This window comes from Aquarana catesbeiana, linkage group LG07, assembly GCF_042186555.1.
Source record: "Aquarana catesbeiana isolate 2022-GZ linkage group LG07, ASM4218655v1, whole genome shotgun sequence".
NCBI classification, from domain to species: Eukaryota; Metazoa; Chordata; class Amphibia; order Anura; family Ranidae; genus Aquarana; species Aquarana catesbeiana.
In genome coordinates, this window is record NC_133330.1 from 274,923,575 (window position 1) to 274,943,087 (window position 19,513).

The 19,513-nt window shown below is 44.0% G+C and overlaps 1 protein-coding gene across 3 annotated transcripts in view; it reads left to right on the plus strand.

Moving 5' to 3' along the window:
- The first annotated feature begins 3,682 nt into the window (after positions 1–3,682).
- Positions 3,683–19,513, plus strand: part of DHX9 (DExH-box helicase 9) — a 47,479-nt gene continuing 31,648 nt past the window's right edge. For 2 of the 3 annotated variants that reach the window (XM_073593360.1, XM_073593361.1), the window contains exons 1-6: positions 3,683–3,808; positions 7,790–7,930; positions 9,837–9,977; positions 10,353–10,464; positions 13,478–13,596; positions 14,838–14,986. In XM_073593360.1, coding sequence (XP_073449461.1) covers positions 7,820–7,930; positions 9,837–9,977; positions 10,353–10,464; positions 13,478–13,596; positions 14,838–14,986 — 632 coding nt within the window. In that variant the 5' untranslated portion in view covers positions 3,683–3,808; positions 7,790–7,819. Of the gene's footprint in view, positions 3,809–7,789; positions 7,931–9,836; positions 9,978–10,352; positions 10,465–13,477; positions 13,597–14,837; positions 14,987–17,167; positions 17,230–19,513 lie in introns of those variants that run through there. The other variant, XM_073593362.1, reaches the window with a different exon arrangement.

Sequence of the window (19,513 nt, forward strand, 5' to 3'; positions counted from 1 at the left end):
GCTGAGCCGCAACTCCGTTTGTCTATTCAGACAGAGTCATTTCCCGGCCCCACCCCCTCTCTCTCCTTATTGGCTCACTGACTTTGACAGCAGCGGGAGCCAATGGCGCCACGCTGCTGTCTCAGTCAATGAGGAGGGAGAGTCCCGGACAGCCGAGTCTCTTGTGCAACATCGCTGGATCTATGGACCTCAGGCAAGTATTGGGGGGGGGGGCTGCTGCACACTGAATGTTTTTTATCTTAATGCATTGAATGCATTAAGATAAAAAAACTTCTGCCTTTACAATCACTTTAAATGTATAACTAAAGGCAAAACTTTTTTCTTTCGCTTTGGATGTAGTAGAAAGGGATTAGAAGAGTTGTCAGTTTTTATTGCTGTCCCCTCCCTCGACAGTAGATCCCTCCCAACAACCATTAACTTCCCAGCAACATAAGACCCCACCAGTAACAATAGACCTCCCGCAACAATAGATCCTACACATTGACATTAGACCCTCCAGCACACACCACAACCCTTAAGCCTCATACACACGATCGGACTTTATACAAACTTTCCCGTGGATTTCTGTACAAAGGGCGTTGGCCGTGAACTTTTAAGCATACACACAGCAGGGCTTTTTAGGCAACAAACACGAACACGCCACCCTTTGGTCAACTTCTGTATTGTTGTCTGATCTTTTGCATTGGTTCTGAGCATGCGTGTTTGTACTTTGTACTGAAGTCCAATGGTTTTGTGTACACACGATAGGACTTGCCGACATCGGACTTTTGTTGCCACCAGGTTTGTCTGTTCGCACAGCCAACATTTGTCCGATGAAAACCGAAAAAGTTTATTCGATGGAGTGTACACACGGTTGGATGGTGCCTTAAAACAGCTAATTTGCATGTTTGTTGTCAAAAAGTCCGATCGTGTGTATGGGCCTTTAGATACATTCAGTGCTGGAGGTGCCAGAACTGCGTTCCCCTACATTCCCGCTGAAAAAAAAAAGGGACAGGAAATGAAGGAAAATCTCTGCAATGGAAGACAGATGGTGAAAAAAAAATCCTGACAGGGGTTATAACCCTCTCTTGGTCTATCCAAAATGAAAAAAATACATTGTGCTTGTAGTTCTACTTTAAAACGGAGTTCCAGCCTGGGGAAAAAAAATGTAAAATACTGTAGCTGCTGACTTTTAATGGACTTTTAAGGACACTTACCTGTCCAGGGATACTGTCAGGGCTGGGCTCAGCCCTTCCTTCTCTGAGCTGGCCGCTCAGCTGTCGGCTAATTGCCAGCTCCTACCTCTCCACAGTGACTCACCTGTTGATGATATCCTGCTCGTCAGTCCTGCCTACTTAAGCCGTCCAGCCGATCTCTGCCTTCACCTTGGTCACATCTCTAGAGACGCTCGCCTGTGTTCCTTTTAAAGACTTGCTTGGCTGACATTCCTTTTGGCTCCAGATCCTGCTTGCTGTTCTACTATGCTCATCTATGGCTCCCGACGTTTTGGTTTGTCTGACTATCCGTTCCAGTTCCTAAACTCTGGCTATGTTTCGACTACGTTTACTCTGTTTACCTTTTTTTATTATTATTAAACAAGTGAGATTTAACTTTACTTCTGTCGCAGTCTGATTCATGGTTTCTGACAGGATCCAGTGATGTCGGCACCCTAAGCCGATCTGTCCATTGGCTCGAGGTGCAGGGCCGGCATCTTCACTAAGGGAAACAAGAAGTGAAGCCTTGTGGTTTCATAGCCTGTTTCCTACTGCACATGCGAGAGTTGCGCTGCGCTTTATTAATGGTCCTGCTGTCTACTGGGATCTGTGTGTCTCCCAGAAGGCAGTGGGGAGGGAGGAGGGGCCAGAAATGTCATAGATCACCACACAAAGATGCGGCGACCTTACCCGGAAATGGGAGTGGTTACCTGGTTTTGACAGGTATCTGCCCCCCCCCCACCCGAAAGGTGCCAAATGTGGCAGCGTAGGGGGGAGGAAGCAAACAAGCGGAGCGTCCCTTTTTGAGTGGAACTCCACTTCAAACCCAGTAAACCCTTCTGAAAAGCGATCTGACCACTGATCACTTTGCAAAGGCATGGCAGTGATAGCTGCATGTGTAAACTTAGCCTTAGCCAGAATGGGCCAGGTGATTTAGCAGGTTTGTTTTGTTTGTAGTTCGGGGGCAGAATCAAGCATTTTTGGCCCCATAAACGTTTATTTGGAAGCTTGTGGACCTTTTCGAGCTTCATGTTACAGGTGACACGATACTGGGGTTTGAACAAGCGCCTTGAAAATAGTGGGATTTCTTTGCCTTGAGCGCAGTTGCGCATCAGGAATCATGTGACAAAACGCTAGGGTTACCACCTCATCCCTTTAAACCCGAACATGTATTCATTACACAGGTTCTGTGGCTGATTAAGGTGTAATTAAACTCACTTAGCCTCCACTCACATGTCAAATCACATGCTAAATCGCAGCCTATTGCCGGCAATGACACTGTCCTAATTGACTTTGCTGTGCCACACCGATCTCCAAAAGCAGTTCCTGCACTACTTCTGGCGACTTTGAGGGGGGGGGGGGTGATTTCAATAGACATCTGTGCATGAACCCGCACAGATGTCTTTCAAATCGCCCCCCAAACTTGCGCAATTTTAAACCCGTGTTCAGTGGGTTTCACACTTGTACGACCTGAAAGTCGCACAGCAACTTTGACGCAACTTGAAGCAATGCCTGTGGAATCTTGAGGTCTATGGACCTCAAGTCACATCAAAGTCGGACCGAAGTAGTGCAGGGACTACCTTGAAGTCGTACAGATATGAGTGGTACTCATTGGAGATCATGGTGTACGACTTATCACGTGACCTTGCAGTCCCAAGTCGCACAAGTGTGAAAGGGTGCTTAGTGCCTTTCCTGCATTAAATTAGCCTCAGAACCTGTGTAATTATTATGTGTTCGGGTTTAATTGGATGAGGTGGCACTACAGAACGCCCAGGTATTTATGGGGGTTGAATTCAAAAGCCTGAAATCAGGGAGACATTGATAGCCACTGTTTTGTACAGACAGGTATCCATGTTGGAAAGTCCCTTACATCCAATTTCCTCACGCCATACATTTACTAGTACTGAGCTGGGTCCAAAATGAACAATATATCAGCCTCGTGCTGTTTCCTTTGTGATTTGAACATGCATAACCTGCAGCGCCCTATTCTAACATGGCGCTTACACTTTCCCCGGTGTCTTATCGAATTCAGTCCCCTATCATATAGTGTCCTCCCTGTACTGCGCAGGCGCAGTACGGAGGACAAAAGAGACGCCGAAAGTCTCCGAAGTTCAACAGCTGATCGTCAGCTGTACACGGCGCCTGCGCATTTATTCTTACCCTATGTCCAGGATCATTCCCTACTATCCAAGTGGACATAGAGTTAGAATAAATATTTGCCGAGCGCAGCGAGGCCGTGCCCGAAGCGTGGCGAGCGAAGCGAGCCCGCGAGGGGCCCTCTTACACTGCCATCGCTAACAGGTGCCCGAGCGCCGTGTACAGCTGATGGTCAGCTGATCAACTTCGGCCATTTTCGGCATCTCCTGCTCCTCCGTACTGCGCAGGCGCTGCGCCTGCGCAGTACGAGGCGGACACTATCTGATACGAGGACAGTATATGGCAGAACACCGGCAGTTGAACAGCCGCTTCCGGTTCACGCCCCTCTACTCTGATTGGTCTTTGTAGCATCGCGTTATCTCAGCGCTCCCAATGTTCTTTGCGTGTTAGAGCGGCGTGGCCATTTTGTTCGTGGCGGTATTGTGATCGCAGGCCGCTGGTTCTCCTGAAGTAATCCGGTAAGTGCGGCGGGCTCGGTATTAGAGGGATAATTAATGGCCTGTTACAAGAACGAATGGCGGGACAGACGTGTTTGTTATATGGATGGAGGTAGAGCCTGTGCGGTGTGTGAGCCGCCATTGTTATGGTGGGAAGGCCCTGTGGCTCTCCCACCATCTGTGGTGATAATAGGATGAGGATAATGGTGGTGAAGGAACCATAGAGCTCTGAGGGAAATGGAGGCCTCCACTGTGTGTCCTTGTATACCTGACCGTGCCCCTTGTATACCTGACAATGCCATATGGTGCTGCTTAGCAGTCCTCAGCACCCCCATGGAATGGGAAATGTGTGTTTTTGGGTGTATGAAGTCGCATAGTGTCGCAGCACCGCTCAGTTACGATTAAAAAAAAAAAAAAAAATGGCCAGGGACTTTTTTTTTTTTTTTCCTGCATTTCCCACAGGGTCTGCATACCATTCCAATGAATAGGCCACTGTGTGTAAATGCGGCACGCAGGACCCGCGCAGATGTGACCCCACTGAAAATTCATAGCACTCCTGTGCGTCCGTCTTTTACCTGCGGGGCGAGGGAACGCGTGCGATTTATAAACCTGTCCAGACCCGATACACTGCGAACCCGGCCTAAGATCTGCTGGCTGCATTTGGTTTCCCTTTTCAGCAAGTACAGGAAACATTTAGCTCTGGATAGAAATAGATTGATTTGTCCCTTTCCCTGTAACATATGGTTTAAAAACGTCCCATCTCTGGCCTAAAAATGGGTGACAAAATACAATCGGGATGCAGCTGTGCTAGGGTGGGGGGGAACGGGGGAACTCCTGGATTCTGTAAGGGGGGGGGGGGGGGGGGGGTGGTTGGTACTGTGGCCATGTTACTTAAAAGTGGTAGTAAAGTGATAACAAAAAATAGGGATATACTGATGCTTTGCGGTGCAATTTGCGTCAAGTGAATGGGCACAAATTGCATGCGATTTGAAAAGGAATGCAGTGTGATTCCTGTCCAAATTGCATGCAGTTTCCCCCTCCACTCGTGTGTGTGGTAGAGATGGGCCCAGGCGTGTTCAGGAAGCGGACACTGCACACCCCTAATCACTGGCAGAGAGACATTTTCTGGTCCGCACCTTCACAGACCTGGAAATGTCTCACTGCCTGTGATTAGCGCTGTGAAGAAATTTTGGGTTGTCTCCAGAAAAGTAATAGAGGGAAATCTTCCAATGGGGACACTACCACCTTCAATAAAGACCATTAATAGTCATGTCATGTATTTCCCACTGTAGGGTAATGTGTAGGCATCTCGGATACAACTTTCCCTTTAGGAGACCACTCTGGTACTGCCCCTTAGAGTCTCATGCTTCTTCCGTATTATACTGCAGACACTTAAAATCACAAAGCACCAACCATATCGTAGTAAAATGTGACAAAATGGTAAAATATTGCACTCATATAATCATTAGATCATTGCCACATCCACCTTTTTGCTATCCAACTAGTGATATTACTTCAGACTCCACCCTAACGCGTTGCCCGTCCATGAGTGCAATATTTTACCATTACTTTTAAAGCGTGACGCACTTCACCAGGCTATGGTTGACGCTTTGTGATTTTGAATATCTGCAGTATAATATTGAAGAAGCACGGGACTCTAATGCTGCGTACACACGGTCGGACTGCTCGTCGGAAAAATATATGACGGCTTTTCCGACGGGATTCTGCTCAAGTTTGCCTTGCATACATGCGGTCACGCAAAAGTTTGTTGAACTTACGACCGTCAAGAACGCGGTGATGTACAACACTACAACGAGCTGAGAAAATGAAATTCAATGCTTCTGAGTAAAATATATATGAACTAATGCGCAAAACCACAAAATTACTAAATTAATAATAGTACCAGACAAGAAGCTGCCAACATAGATCAGTGTACTCACACAACCCTGACAAAACAATATTCAAATAAAATTATATGTGGCGCTGCCCTATCTGTTATGTACCAACTCCAAATCCGTGAAAAATAATCACAAAGTGCTACAAAAATATAACCTCCTCATAAAAGTGCAATGTGCATATACAATATAGTAGTAATACCCCGTGATAGCAAAATGGGGTCTACTTCAATACATTAATGATTTGACATACATCCAAGGAAACAGTGCATCAAAATATCATAATATGATTCCTAGTGCTCATAAATATAAAATATATATTAAAGTGCCCCATGTGTAGTGCAAAAAATGCAACTCCTGTTGCGACTATTATAGACAATGTTTAAAAAGTGACACAATGTGCAAAATTGCCATAAAGTGCATATATGCGACTAAAAGCCCCACATAAAGACATAAACAATGAAGTACATCCAAAGTGACAGTTGTGCAATTAAGTCCACAAAAACTCTTTCATGCAATGCGACCGTAATGTCCGCAAGGGGAAGTCTGTTAAAAAGTGCAGATAATGGTGACTTGTGATAAATTCTTCCAATTCTGTCCTGATGCGTGACAATTATTTCCCCCAGCCTCTCACCTGCAGTGGTGGCCCCCAATGGGCCGAATCAAGCGAAAATGCACAGGTGGATGGTGCTGTGTACAGAGGATGGGTCTTCTAAGGTAATCCTGGTTCCCGGGAGGACATCCGTGGATATGGCTCTCTGCAAACTTCACCGCCACTCACAATGATCCCAGGGTGATTTTTCTCTTCTTCACCATCACCCTGGGATCATTGTGAGTGGCGGTGAAGTTTGCAGAGAGCCATATCCACGGATGTCCTCCCGGGAACCAGGATTACCTTAGAAGACCCATCCTCTGTACACAGCACCATCCACCTGTGCATTTTCGCTTGATTCGGCCCATTGGGGGCCGCCACTGCAGGTGAGAGGCTGGGGGAAATAATTGTCACGCATCAGGACAGAATTGGAAGAATTTATCACAAGTCACCATTATCTGCACTTTTTCAAATCGCGGTCGGCGATTTTGAAGCCCGAGATGGCAGGGACAGAGGATCGAAGGCTGCACTGGGGCAAGGCTGCAATGATGGGCATTTTAAATGTAAGTTTTTTTTCCTTAAAATTTCCTCCTAAATTGGGGTGCGTGTTATACGCCGATAAATACGGTACTTCATTGTTTGTCTTTATGTGGGGCTTTTAGTCGCATATATGCACTTTATGGCAATTTTGCACATTCAAATCATTAATGTATTGAAGTAGACCCCATTTTGCTATCACGGGGTATTGCTACTATATTGTATATGCACATTGCACTTTTATGAGGAGGTTATATTTTTGTAGCACTTTGTGATTATTTATTTTTCACGGATTTGGAGTTGGTACACAACGGATAGGGCAGCGCCACATATAATTTCAATGCTTCTGAGCATGTGTCGAATTGTTCCCGAGCGTGCGTAGGAATTTTGCGTGTTGGAATTGCCACAGACCATCGCATTTTCGGATAGGAACTTTTTCCGACCGAAAAATTAAGAACATGCTCTCAGTCTTTTGCTGGCTGGAATTCGGTCAGCAAAAGTCCGATGGAGCATACACACGGTCACATTTTCTGACGAAAAAAATCTCATCAGTCTTTTGCGGGCCGAAATTCCGATCGTGTGTTTTACGCGGCATAAGAGGCAGTAGCAGAGTGGTCTCCTAAAGGATAAGTCGTACCTGAGATGCCTACATATTACCCCACAGTGGGAAATGCATGACGTGACAATTAATGGTCTTTATTGGAGATGAGAGTCCATTTTAAAGCACAAGGTGTGCTGTGCTTCACTGCTGCTCAATCACTTTTGGTGCACAGGGATTTTTGATTGCAAACACGAGAGAGTAGTAGAAGCTACATCTGATTTGCAGGATTATTACTATCGCAATATTTATTATTGTGGCCATTTGAACGCATATATTGCACGTGCACTTTTGTATGACATTGATCTTTATTTGGTTTTAATGTTTTGCTTTCCAAAAAGACTCGTAGGGTTTGACCTCATGATATATCTGTATTTCAGGCCACAAGATAAAGCAGCCTCCGTTCCATCATGGCTGACATCAAGAATTTTCTGTATGCTTGGTGTGGGAAGAAGAAGGTATCTCCCAATTATGAAATCCGCGCTGCTGGCAACAAAAATCGTCCAAAGTTTGTGTGTGAGGTAATGTATATGTGAGTGCTTTATAAATATTGCTTGTATTAAAGGATAAGTTCACCTTTTGTGATTAAAAGTAAATGCACATATTTTTTCAGGTAAAAAAATGTGCATTTATTATTTTATCACTAAAGAGCCTGGAAAGCATTGCACCCTTGATCAGGGGTGCAATTCAAGACTCCTGCAGAGAAGCCCTGCTGCTTTCAGCTGTACCTGCACATATGTATACTGGCTGTTTACAAGTTGCACGACTTGTGAATGAACTACGAGGCCGCTCATTAGCGACCTCAGCCCATTCAGAACTACGAGCTTTCACCTGCAAAGGCTGACTGTACTTGTAGTTCTAGTCATTCCCAGGAATGACACAGCTGTGTTGGTGAAGCCCCGCATAGCCATGTTATTTTCAAATAGTGACAGTGGGCGCTGGGAGAGGGGGTGAGACTGCAGCTGCTGGAACATGTTGTGTGTTCCACCCTAAATATGGGTAAGCCACGTAACATGTTCCAAAAGGTGAACGTCTCCTGTAATTTACATATTTAAACATATACCACACATTGCAGAATGTCCGCCTCTCCCCCCCCCCCCCCCGTTTGGAATGGATTTGGTGGTCTCATATTTTTTCTGACAGGTTTTGGTCACAGCCGTTCATTTTTGTGATATGAAAAGACTGTAATGAACAAACTGGACAATGCCTACCTTTTTTGATGCCTCTATTTTGTGAAGTCTTTTGCAGTGGTCCAGTAAATGCTGCAAGTACGATTTGTTGGTTATTTTACGGACTTGGTCTAGAGGCCTCTCTGATTCAATAGATGCTTCCCTGCAGAGCTGTCACTGATCCTGCTTGTACTTGCAATCCACCCCAAACAATTTCATGGGGCAAGGAAATTGAGATGGCTATATTTTAGGGGAGTAGCATGTTACAGGAGATAAAACTATGAGCACAGGTGGGAAAGGTGTCATAGGACAGTGGTTCTCAGTGGGCTGTGTTTTGGGAACTTCCCTTAGATCAAATAGCTCTTATCAATACCATGTCATTGATATTGATTTAAAGCAGATGTGCAAAGTAAAGGAAAACTTGGCCCATTGGGGGTACTTGAGGACTGAGGTACAGAACCACTGGTATAGAAGACCAATCACCCTGCACAAGGGGAGATCAGCTTGGCTCGCTTTATATCTGTAACTCAAACTGTGCCTATTAAACAAAAAATGCATACGGTTACTCTGCTGCCCGTGTGTTCTTGCCAGCAGGAAACAATTGCATGCACACATTCACCTGTACAGATGAATTGGCTGGTGGCACTGCTGTTTGCATATAATGGCTCATTCAAGCCTCTGACCAGCCCTGGCTGCTGCCTTTTTCAACTATTTCCACCCAGAGAAACCCCCTTAAAGTGTTCTGATCTCAGGGAATGCCTGCTAAAAATGACTAAATCTACAACTCCTGATACATTGGTGTTATGGACAGTGTGCAGAATACTCCTTACACTAGTTGTTACTGGGAACAATTGCCCCCTTACAGATGGCTAAAAAGATCAATGGTGTCAGTGGGAAACTTCTCTGGAAGGCAGAAATTGCTCAAGGAATCCCTAGCAGCCTCTGGAAGAACTCGGGTTGAGAGAACCTGGTCTGGGGGAACGTAAACATATTTAATCCTGATTATCAGTGCTGCCTCATCCGCAGCCATCAGTGAAGGAGAAAAATTACCTGTTTTCAAAATTTTATAAAGCAGTGACATACGGCTATGGTGATTGGCACATCTGTGCCAACCTGCTGCAGTATAACTGTGGCGGCTCATCGGCTAGCGGTTAAAGCTAAACAGGTTTCTCATTTGTTTCAGTTAGCCAGCCTTGTATTGGCAAACACTCCTTCCATATTAGAATTTGTTGCATTAACAGAAGTTTCTTTTCCATAGGTTCGTATAGATGGCTTCAATTACATAGGAATGGGAAATTCTACAAACAAAAAAGATGCCCAGAGTAACGCAGCCCGTGACTTTGTGAACTACCTAGTGCGAATGGGAGAAATCCGAAGCGATGAAGTGCCATCGTTGGGGGTTGGTAAACGCTAATAGACTTGTGTATTATCTGTTGTTTTTTCTGATGATAAAAGCATTACTTCTCACATCTGCTTTGGATGTGTTGCATTAGGATGGCTCTCTGTTCCCACCCTTATTCCTCTGTAAAAGTGAGCAGAGGAAAAGGCAAAGCACAGCAACCTATCTTTGAAATTTCAATTTGTTTCTCAAATGTGCTTTGTGGAATAGCTCTGGTTTAGCAGTCCTTGGCTGCTGTAATAGAGACAAGCAGTGAATTTGTGAAATACATCTGGTCTTGACCCAGCACTGCAGGAAGCATGCAGATGAATGTGCCATGAAAGTAGATGTGTAATAGTAACAATACAAGTCATTCTTTGAATGTGTTCATTGCAGGTTAGCCTTGACGTTACTACAGATGGATTTCAGCCTGTAAAATCAGAGGAGGTGGATGGCCCTATTGGAGGTCCACTACCACCTCACTTGCAACTAAAAAGTGAAACTGCCAGTAAGTCTTATTAAAGGGGAAACTGTAAAACTTTTTGGTCTATTATATTTTACATTTTTAGGAATGTTTACACATTTATAAATAGAGCTTCTCTTTTATACATCCTTCATTTTAAAAGCAAATGTTTAATACTGGGTGCTTCCATCACACATTATTTTGGTAAGACAGACATGCAAGTTAGCAGCTACTGCTGGACTTTCTCTAACCGATATATGTAGCTGTATAAAATTAAAGATGGGACTGGGGTGTGTTCTGATGCATACAATTGTGGATTAGAGTTGAACAGCAAGGTGCAGATTAATCTCTATGGCAGTGACATAAACTGTCAGTAGTACATTTTGTTTAAAGCTTTTAGTTCTGAACAAAGAGAATCTGTATACAGCTGGACAGGGGCATGTTTTGTTGTAATAACTCCCCAAGCGTATGTGATTGAGAACCAGTTGTGCACATTAAAGCTTATCGGTGCATGAAATCATAACTGAATGGATGCTTTAATCAGTTGCCATCTTTGCACTGTAGCTTTGATGCTACAGTGTGGGCTGGCTTTGCAGAATCATATAAACATGGTTCTGCTTGCCAGAGTAGGGGGCATGTGTGCTGGCCCAGCAGTGCTGTGATTCGTCACAGCACATGCCGATCCCCTGGTCCCAGTCAATAATTGACCGGTGATCGGCTCTGATCTTTCCTGAACACAACTCTGAGTGTAAACAACGCAGAACTGTGTTCAGTGGCGGGATCCCATTGTGGTGTGTGGGTTTTTATTCCCTACTAAGCAGGAAATAAAAACTAGATCCCCAATAAAGGCAGCATACCTTAGGCGCACATTTAACCCTTTACTTGCCCTAGATAACCCCTTCCTGCACAGTGTCAGTGTAACAGTGCATTTAATTAGCACTGATCACTGTAATAATGGAACTGGTGATGTCAGGGGCAGTTAGTTTCCCCCAGCATCAGTTAGTGTCAGATTGCCTGCTGCACTATCGCAGTCCTGTTATAAGTTGCTGATCACAGCCATTACTGCTAAAAAAACAAATAGATTCCAGTATATATCACATAGTTTGGTTTGTGTGAAAGTTATAGCACATACAATCAATGCACAATTATTGAAAAATGTATTAATTACATTTTTTTTTTTCTTGGATATGTTTTATAGCAGAAAGTAAAAAAAATCATTCTTTTTGTTTTGTATAATAAAAATCCCCAGAGGAGATCAAATACCAACAGAAGGTTCTGTTTGTGTGAAAAAAAAATTTATTTATTTTTTTTGCAGTATTGCTTGACTGCGCAATTGTCAGTTTAAAGTAGCGCAGTGCTGAATAGCAAAAACTGGGCTGGTCATGAAGGGAGTAAAACCTTCCAGAGCTGAACAAAGCAGTGTCTGCAAGAATTGGGGATGTAATGTTAGTGGCATGGTGGTGGTAACGTTACACTAGTGGCTGGTTAGTATTTGTTTTGTGGTGATGCACACTTCTTTCCCAATCAATAAGTACCTTAAGGGTACTTTCACATTAAAAGTGTTTTTCAGGCATTTTTAGCGCTAAATCTAGCGCCTGGAAAATGCCTCCCCAGTGTGAAAGCCGAGTGCTTTCACACTGGGGCAGTGCGCTTGCAGGACGTTAGAAAAAGTCCTGCAAACAGCATCTTTTGGGGAGCGCTGTATACAGCACTTCTAAACAGCCCCTGCCCTGAAATGAATGGGCAGCACTTCCAAAGTGGCGCAACACGAGCAATGTTAACCTGGATCCTCGTTATCGGGTCCCTGTTTGGCTCTCCTGGCCCCTCCCTCCTGTTGGGTGCCCCAACAGCAAGCCGCTTGCTATGGGGGCACCCAAGCTACAGCGCCCTGTGTCCATTCAGACATGGAGCTCCGGCCCAGCCCTGCCCCCTTTCTATTATCATTGGTTAACTGGCTGATAGCAACGAGAACCAATGGCGCTGCGCTGCTGTCTCAGCCAATGAGGGGAGTCCCGGACGGCCGAGACATTCCTACAATATCACTGGATAGAGATTGACCTCAGGTAAATATTAGGGGTGCTGAGAGCAGTTGCTGCACACAGAACTTATCTTAATGTATTTAAGATAAAAACCTTCTGACTTTACAAGCACTTTAACCCGTTCCCAGCCAATGTCATTAGTACAGTGACAGTGCATAAAAAAAGTCACTTCCAGTGCTAATAGGTCTTCCAAGGTGAGGAGTAACAGATGGTGGTGTGAAAGGTATAAATGGTATCCCAGAACTAGGTGGATGCTGCCTTCCTCAGATGGAGTAATCTGAAAGGAACTACAAAAAAACAGAAATGGAAGGTGCACACACCTAGTGCATTACCAGACATAATTTAAGAAATTTTTGGATAAAAGTGGGTACTGACAAAAGGCCATAAATACAGTGCATGGCCATGCACAGAACATGGGGTACAGCTAATGCGTTTTGGGGGTGCACCCCCTTCCTCAAAGCTAGATATTTTTAGCACTGATCACTAATGTCAATGGTCCCCAAAAAAGTGACAGGTGTCAGATTTGTCCACCGCAATATCGCAGTCCTGCTCTAAGTCGCCTATTGTCGCCATTACTAGTAGAAAAAAAGAAAAATATCCATTTGTTTGGTTTGCGCAAAACTTATAGCATCTACAATATACGCTTATTGGGCTATTTTTTTTTTTTTAATTAAAATTTTTAGTCCTTTTGTTTTATAGTGCAGAAAACCCCCAAAAAACTGAGGTCATTAAATGCCATCAAAAAGAAGCTCTATTTGTGGGGGGAAAAAAGACATGCATATTTGGGTACATTGTCACACAACCGCGCAATTGTCAGTTAAAATAATGCATTGCTGTATCTCAAAAAATAGCCTGGTCATGTAGGGGGGTAAACCTTCTGGAGGTGAAGTGGTTAAAGAATGTATTAGCGCATATGTATGTTTGTGAGGTAATGTTGTGTGTTTTTTTTTTTTTTTTTTTTTTTTTTTTTTTTTTCCTAAAACAAATACTGTATCTCACACTAAATTTTACTTTTTTAGATGCACCATTTGCTTCAAGTACGCCGGGATATGGCCCTCTTACTGGTGGCGCAAGCTGGGAGCGTGGAGCCAATCTACAGGATTATTATTCCAAGAGAGATGAGCAGGAAGCTAAAGCAGTATGTTGTGTGAAAGGCACCATGGGAGAAATCCTATAGCAGAATATGGCTTGAGCATATAGGTATTGTAGGGTTACCTTACTGCCTGCCCAAAGCGATCACTTGTTGCAGTAGTCTTCAATGTAGGCACAGTTCCAAGGCTGCCAGAACTGCCAAGTCAATCACTTTGAGTTGTTACAGCTCTGCAGAGGGCTCTCTATCTAGATGTGATCCCTCACTTTACAACAGAGTGTTTTTGAGTGGTTCTGCAGCAACATATAATAAGGAAAAATGTATACAGCGTGTAAAGCATACTCTTTGAACGCATGCTTAAAAAAACAAGTAGAGGTTGTCCTTGTGATGTAAAGGCACCTGGTGGTATATGCAATTTTTGGGTTTTTCAGTCCAATATTTGGGTTGTGCTTTTTCTTAATGAGATCATCAGAATAGCCTTTGGACAGCAAGGTATTTGAGTGCCTAATTGAATTGCCAACATTTGATTTCCATCCTTTTGGATTGCTTTAGCAATAAGTTCCTTGCCTTGCGTTAACTTCTTGTATTGTCAGCTTTGGAGAACTGAGGCTTTTGGTGCAAGGGCTTGTGGGAAGTGCTCTAACTGCAATCTTGTTGGAGCTGGGGGGGGTGTATTTTAATAATTTTTAAATGAGCAGATTGGAAGATTATGTATGTGTGTTGGGCATGTTTATAAAGACGACAAACTTGGTTGCATGTAGGGGATGGACAATGAACTTTAGGACCCATTTCACACTGAAGGTGTTTTTTTTTTTTTTTTTTTTTTTTTTTTTTTTTTTAGGCGTTTTAGCGCCTGAAAAACTCCTCCCATGCAACCCCAATGTGAAAGCTGGAATGCTTTCACAGTGGGGCAGTGCACTTGCAGGATGGGAAAAAAAAGGCCTACAAGCAGCATCTTTGGAGCAGTGTGTATACGCCGCTTCTAGACCGCCCCTGCCATGGAAATCAATGGGCAGCGCTTACAAAGCAGCGGTGCTTTTCAGGCGCTTTTAACCCTTAGGCCACTAGCGGGGGCTAAAAGCATCCCGCTAGCGGCCGAAAAATGCCGCTAAAACTAGCTAATGCGGAGCGGGCCCCAGTGTGAAAGGGGTCTTATTCAACAGCCTATTTGGTTTATTTATATCTGGATGATGTTATCAGGTATGTTTTGTAGCTTGGCTCCAAATCTACAGTCCGTCTTTTTTATACAGTCTTGTTTTAATGGCTATTGTTGTCCCCATTGTGTTTAGACTCTGGAGTCTGAAGAAGTGGACTTGAATGCTGGTCTGCATGGTAACTGGACCCTTGAGAATGCTAAAGCACGTCTCAATCAGTTCTTTCAGAAAGAAAAGACACAAGCGGACTACAAGTACTCACAAGTGGGGCCTGACCACAACAGGTTTGTTTTTTGTTTTTTTTTCTTCCCACCATGTTTCAGTTGATAAATCTGTAATGGTTAGAACAGCTTTTTCATTACATTTTCAGACTCTTAAATAGATCTGCCTTTAATGCATCTGGTGAAATATACCATCTCCTTTCCTGTGCTCTTCACTACTGTGCAGCCCTACACAGTATCACACAGCTTTTGCAAGGAATATGTCCCTATTGGGCCTATACTTTCCTATGAGTGAGCTGCTCTCTGCTGAATGGCCATAGGCCCACCATGAGTATGGCTCACCCATATGAATAAATGAGACAGTAGTATGCATGTGCAGTAAAAGGGACATTTTTCATTGCAAAGGCTGTGCAGAGCCAACAATGTTACCCATCATATGCTTTTGTGGCATTTATGCCTTCAAGGCATAGGCCTTTGTCTAGCCATGTAACTTGTGAGCCAGTATCCACACCGAGCACTCCAACTGAGTAGCTATAATAGTAGTATTAACGCTATCTTCTCCTTAGCCAGCTCATAAAGCTGGGCCATCCCAGAGGAGTGCCTTCACTGAGGGTCATAATTTGTCTACATACAATTAAGTGGCAAATTCATACCTGTGCGCAACTATTATATTTTAGTAGTTCGAGTTTAAAATGGAGCTTTCAGGTAAAACTCCAAAAAAAATACTACTGCTGGGATTTTGGCACGTTTTTTGTTTGTTTGTTTTCTCTTTTTTTTTTTTTTTTTTCTCCTATGGACTGATCTTTTTCTTGTAGGATGAGTATTTAGCAATTTATTTTTTATGCGTTTAGACATCACACCCTGTGCCCTCACTGTATCTTCTGCCCTGTGCATACCACAATATTGATGTCATGAAGTTTTGTTTTTTTTTTCTGTCCCCAACACCAGAAAGCTGCATGCACATTGCAGAATTATGCGCAGAAAAAAATCAGCACTAAATACTAGTGTTGTGGTGTGAACAGGGCACATAGAGAATGCATACAGAAAAACTCACGTCTTTGCACATGGTGTGAACAAAGCCTTAAAGGATTTGTAAGCCCTCAAGGTTTTTCACCTTAATGCATTAAGATGAAAAACCTTCTGCTCTGCAGATGCCCCCCTTTTTTCTTACCTGAACCTGGTTGTTCCAGCGACGAGCCCAGCAGCTCCAGCCGCAGTCTTGGGTCCTCGTTGGATAGATTGATAGCATCAGGAGCCACTGGCTCCCACTGCTGTCAATCAAATCCAGTGATGCCGGGCAGAGTCCTGCTGTCTATGTCAATGGACGCAGCAGCAAGACTCGGGAGCGTGCCCCCATGGTGCCCCCCATGGAAAGCGTCTCTCAGTGGGGGCACCCGATGATGAAGAGGAGCGTCGCCGGGACACCCCAGAAAAGGAGGAACAGGGCCGCTCTGCAAAACCCTTGCACAGAGCATTTAAGTATAACAAGCAAAAAAAAACCTTTTCAATCACTTTAAAGTGAAACTAAACCCACCAATTTAACAGTTTTTCCTTACTGCTTCATTCAAGGCATGCCTCTCGTTAGAACTGTTACTAGTGTGCTTATGTCGGCTTTCGTCTGAACTGGCTATCAAATGGTTGGTGTCATAGCACAGATCAAATGTGCAGCACCATGGAAATTGCCGGTCAAACAGGCTAAGATGGCAGCTTTGTTTGCTGTAAAGGATAGGAGGATTTAGTTCCCCTTTTAATTTTTATTTATTTTATTTTTTTTCTAAATTAGCAAAAGGTTCAATTGAACACTGTACCCCTGTTAATATTTTCTATCAGATTATCTCTTGACTCTCCCAGCCAGATATCCTCAAAGGGCTCGTGTGTTTCTCAGCCTGCCGGTGTAACAGAGTATTACAGCGAGTATTTTACTTACTCCTAGTAAAACTCGTACAACACAATTTTGTGTGCAGTGATCTTAAGAATGAATTTTAGGCTTATTTCCAAGACTTGATGTATTTAAAATGACAACGCAATCATTTTAAGGAACGAACCACAGGAATAATTTCTTATAATATTCATGTGCAAATTTGTGCTGAAAAGCATATACAAAATACATAAACCAAAACAAGGGTGACATCCGGAATCTGCTTCTTTTTTTTTTTCCTTCAAACATGGGCTGACGCTTAGGCTGGACTAAGTAAATCCCATGTGAAATTAACGATTGCTGATTCCTGGTGTCACTCTCTTTAGGTGAACAAAAGGTCGGCTGAGAAACACACAGGCACCGCAGACCGCTAGGGAAAGACTTGCAGGTCAGTGCCACTTTTGCTTGGGTCATGTGCTTGTTCTGTGGGAAGGTAGGAAATTGTCACTAACATGGCATGTGTGAGTGGTTGAAGTGTCTTAACGTGATTGTTAAATTTTCAGCTGTGTATTATGTAGGGGTAAGTGATGGCTTTCTTTTTACCCCTTGGCGCCGGCCGTGTGCAAATATGTGGCCTCTCAGCGCCTGGTCCTTGGCACCAAGAGGATGCATATTTGAATGAATTGCTGTCCATACACCTGTGCCTGAGAGTGCGCACTTTCCTGGCACAGTTACTGTTGACCGACCGAAAGATCCTGATCGCTCCTTGCGATTGGGAGTTTTCGGATCACATGACAGCCAATCCCGGCACCACCTCCCGGTGTCATAAACCTCTTAAAAGGCTGGGAGGCACCGGCGCTAAGATGTTATAATGTAGTTGGCTAAACTACTCTTGTCCCTTCACCTTGAGATTTTTTTTAAATTATTTGCTATGTTGATGTAAATGTCTTTTACAATTGTTCAAACTTCCACATTTAATATGGCATGCACTTGTTTTGTGTATTGCTTGAAGTTTTAAACCACCCACTGGATATTAGAGACTCAGTTGCCTGACCATTAATTTGAATAAAAAAACTTTACGTAAGATTTTATATACACTTATTTTATACATGTTATTGACCTGTAAAAGCTTCCCTTGTATAGACATCCAAAAGCCCTGAGACTGCTGCTGGGTGCTGCCATCTTAGATGTGATGTCAGCAGACTTGGCTATCACTCAGGTGACACTTGATGGTATTCAGTTTCGCTCCTTCCCCTGGCTGCTACAAAAGTTTGGGGTAGACCCTAGAGAATAAAATGGCAGTTGTTGCAACTTTTTATCTCGCACGGTATTTGCACAGCAATTTTTCAAATGCTTATTTTTTTTGGGGGGGGGGGGGGGTGTATTTCGTGCTTTAAAAAAAAAAAAAAACAGTATGTGAAATGTTACACCGAGTAAATAGATACCTAACATGTCACGCTTCAAAATTGCATGCGCTCGTGGAATGGTGACAAACTTTGGTACTTAAAAAATCCCCTTAGGCGTCACTTTAAAAATGTTTACTGGTTACATGTTTTGAGTTAGAAGAGGTCTAGGGCTAGAATTTATTGCTCACTCTAACGTTCGCGGCGATACATCACGTGATTTGAACACCGTTTACATATGTGGGCGCGGCTTACGTATGCTTTCGCTTCTGCATGTGGGGACAGGGGCACTTAAAAAATGTTTTATTTTACTTTTTCTAGTTTGACACTTTTTTTTTTTTTTTTTTTTTGATCACTTTTTTATTCCTTTTACAAGGAATGTAAACATCACTTGTAATAGGAATTAGCATGAAATGTCCCCCTTTACAGTGAGATATGGGGTCAGTAAGTCCCAACATCTCACCTCCTAACCTCCTAGGCTGGAAAGTCTGAAATAAAAAAAAAAAAACGATCTCAGCTTCCCAGCTGAGGTGGTGCCATTTTTTCAAATGCAGATGCTGGGCGTGACGTGATAACATCGTGCCCAGCCTCCAAACGATCATAGAGACTTCAGGGATCATCTGGTCCGCCGGAAATCTGTGGTCAGCTTCTGGGGCCGGCGGATCCCTTCTCCGGTTCGCCAAAGGCAGCGGCGAGCCCCGAGAAGCAACGGAGGGCGGCGGGGGCACCCCCTCTCGCCACCCATAAAAACAATCAAGCAGCTGAACAGCCGCTATGATCATTCTTGGACCCCTTTCACACTGGGTGGTTTTGCAGGCGCTATTGCGCTAAAAATAGCACTTGCAAACCGACCTGAAACTGCTGCTGCTGTGTCTCCAATGTGAAAGCCCCGAGGGCACTGGCAGGAGGGAAAAAAAACTCCTGCAAGCAGCATCTTTGGAGCGGTCTATACACAGATCAATGGGGCAGCGTGGCTATACCGCCGGCAAAGCGCCTCTGCAGAGCGGGCTGGGTTTTAAGCCTTTTTCGGCCGCTAGCAAGGGTTAAAACCGCCCCGCTAGTGGCTGAATACCGCCACTAAAACGACGGTAAAGCGCCGTTAAAAATAGCAGCGTTTTACTGCCGACGCCCCCACCGCCCCAGTGTGAAACTGGCCTTATGGTGTAGGGAATCGCTGGCTGAAAAAGATTTCTGCATGATGTCTGTAACTGCAGGCATCATTCAGATATCACCGCTCAAAGTCAAGGATGTCATATGGCGGATGGGAAGCAGTTAAAGCAGAGCTAAACGCATCCACTTAACAGTTTAAAAAAAGGTTATATTCATGTG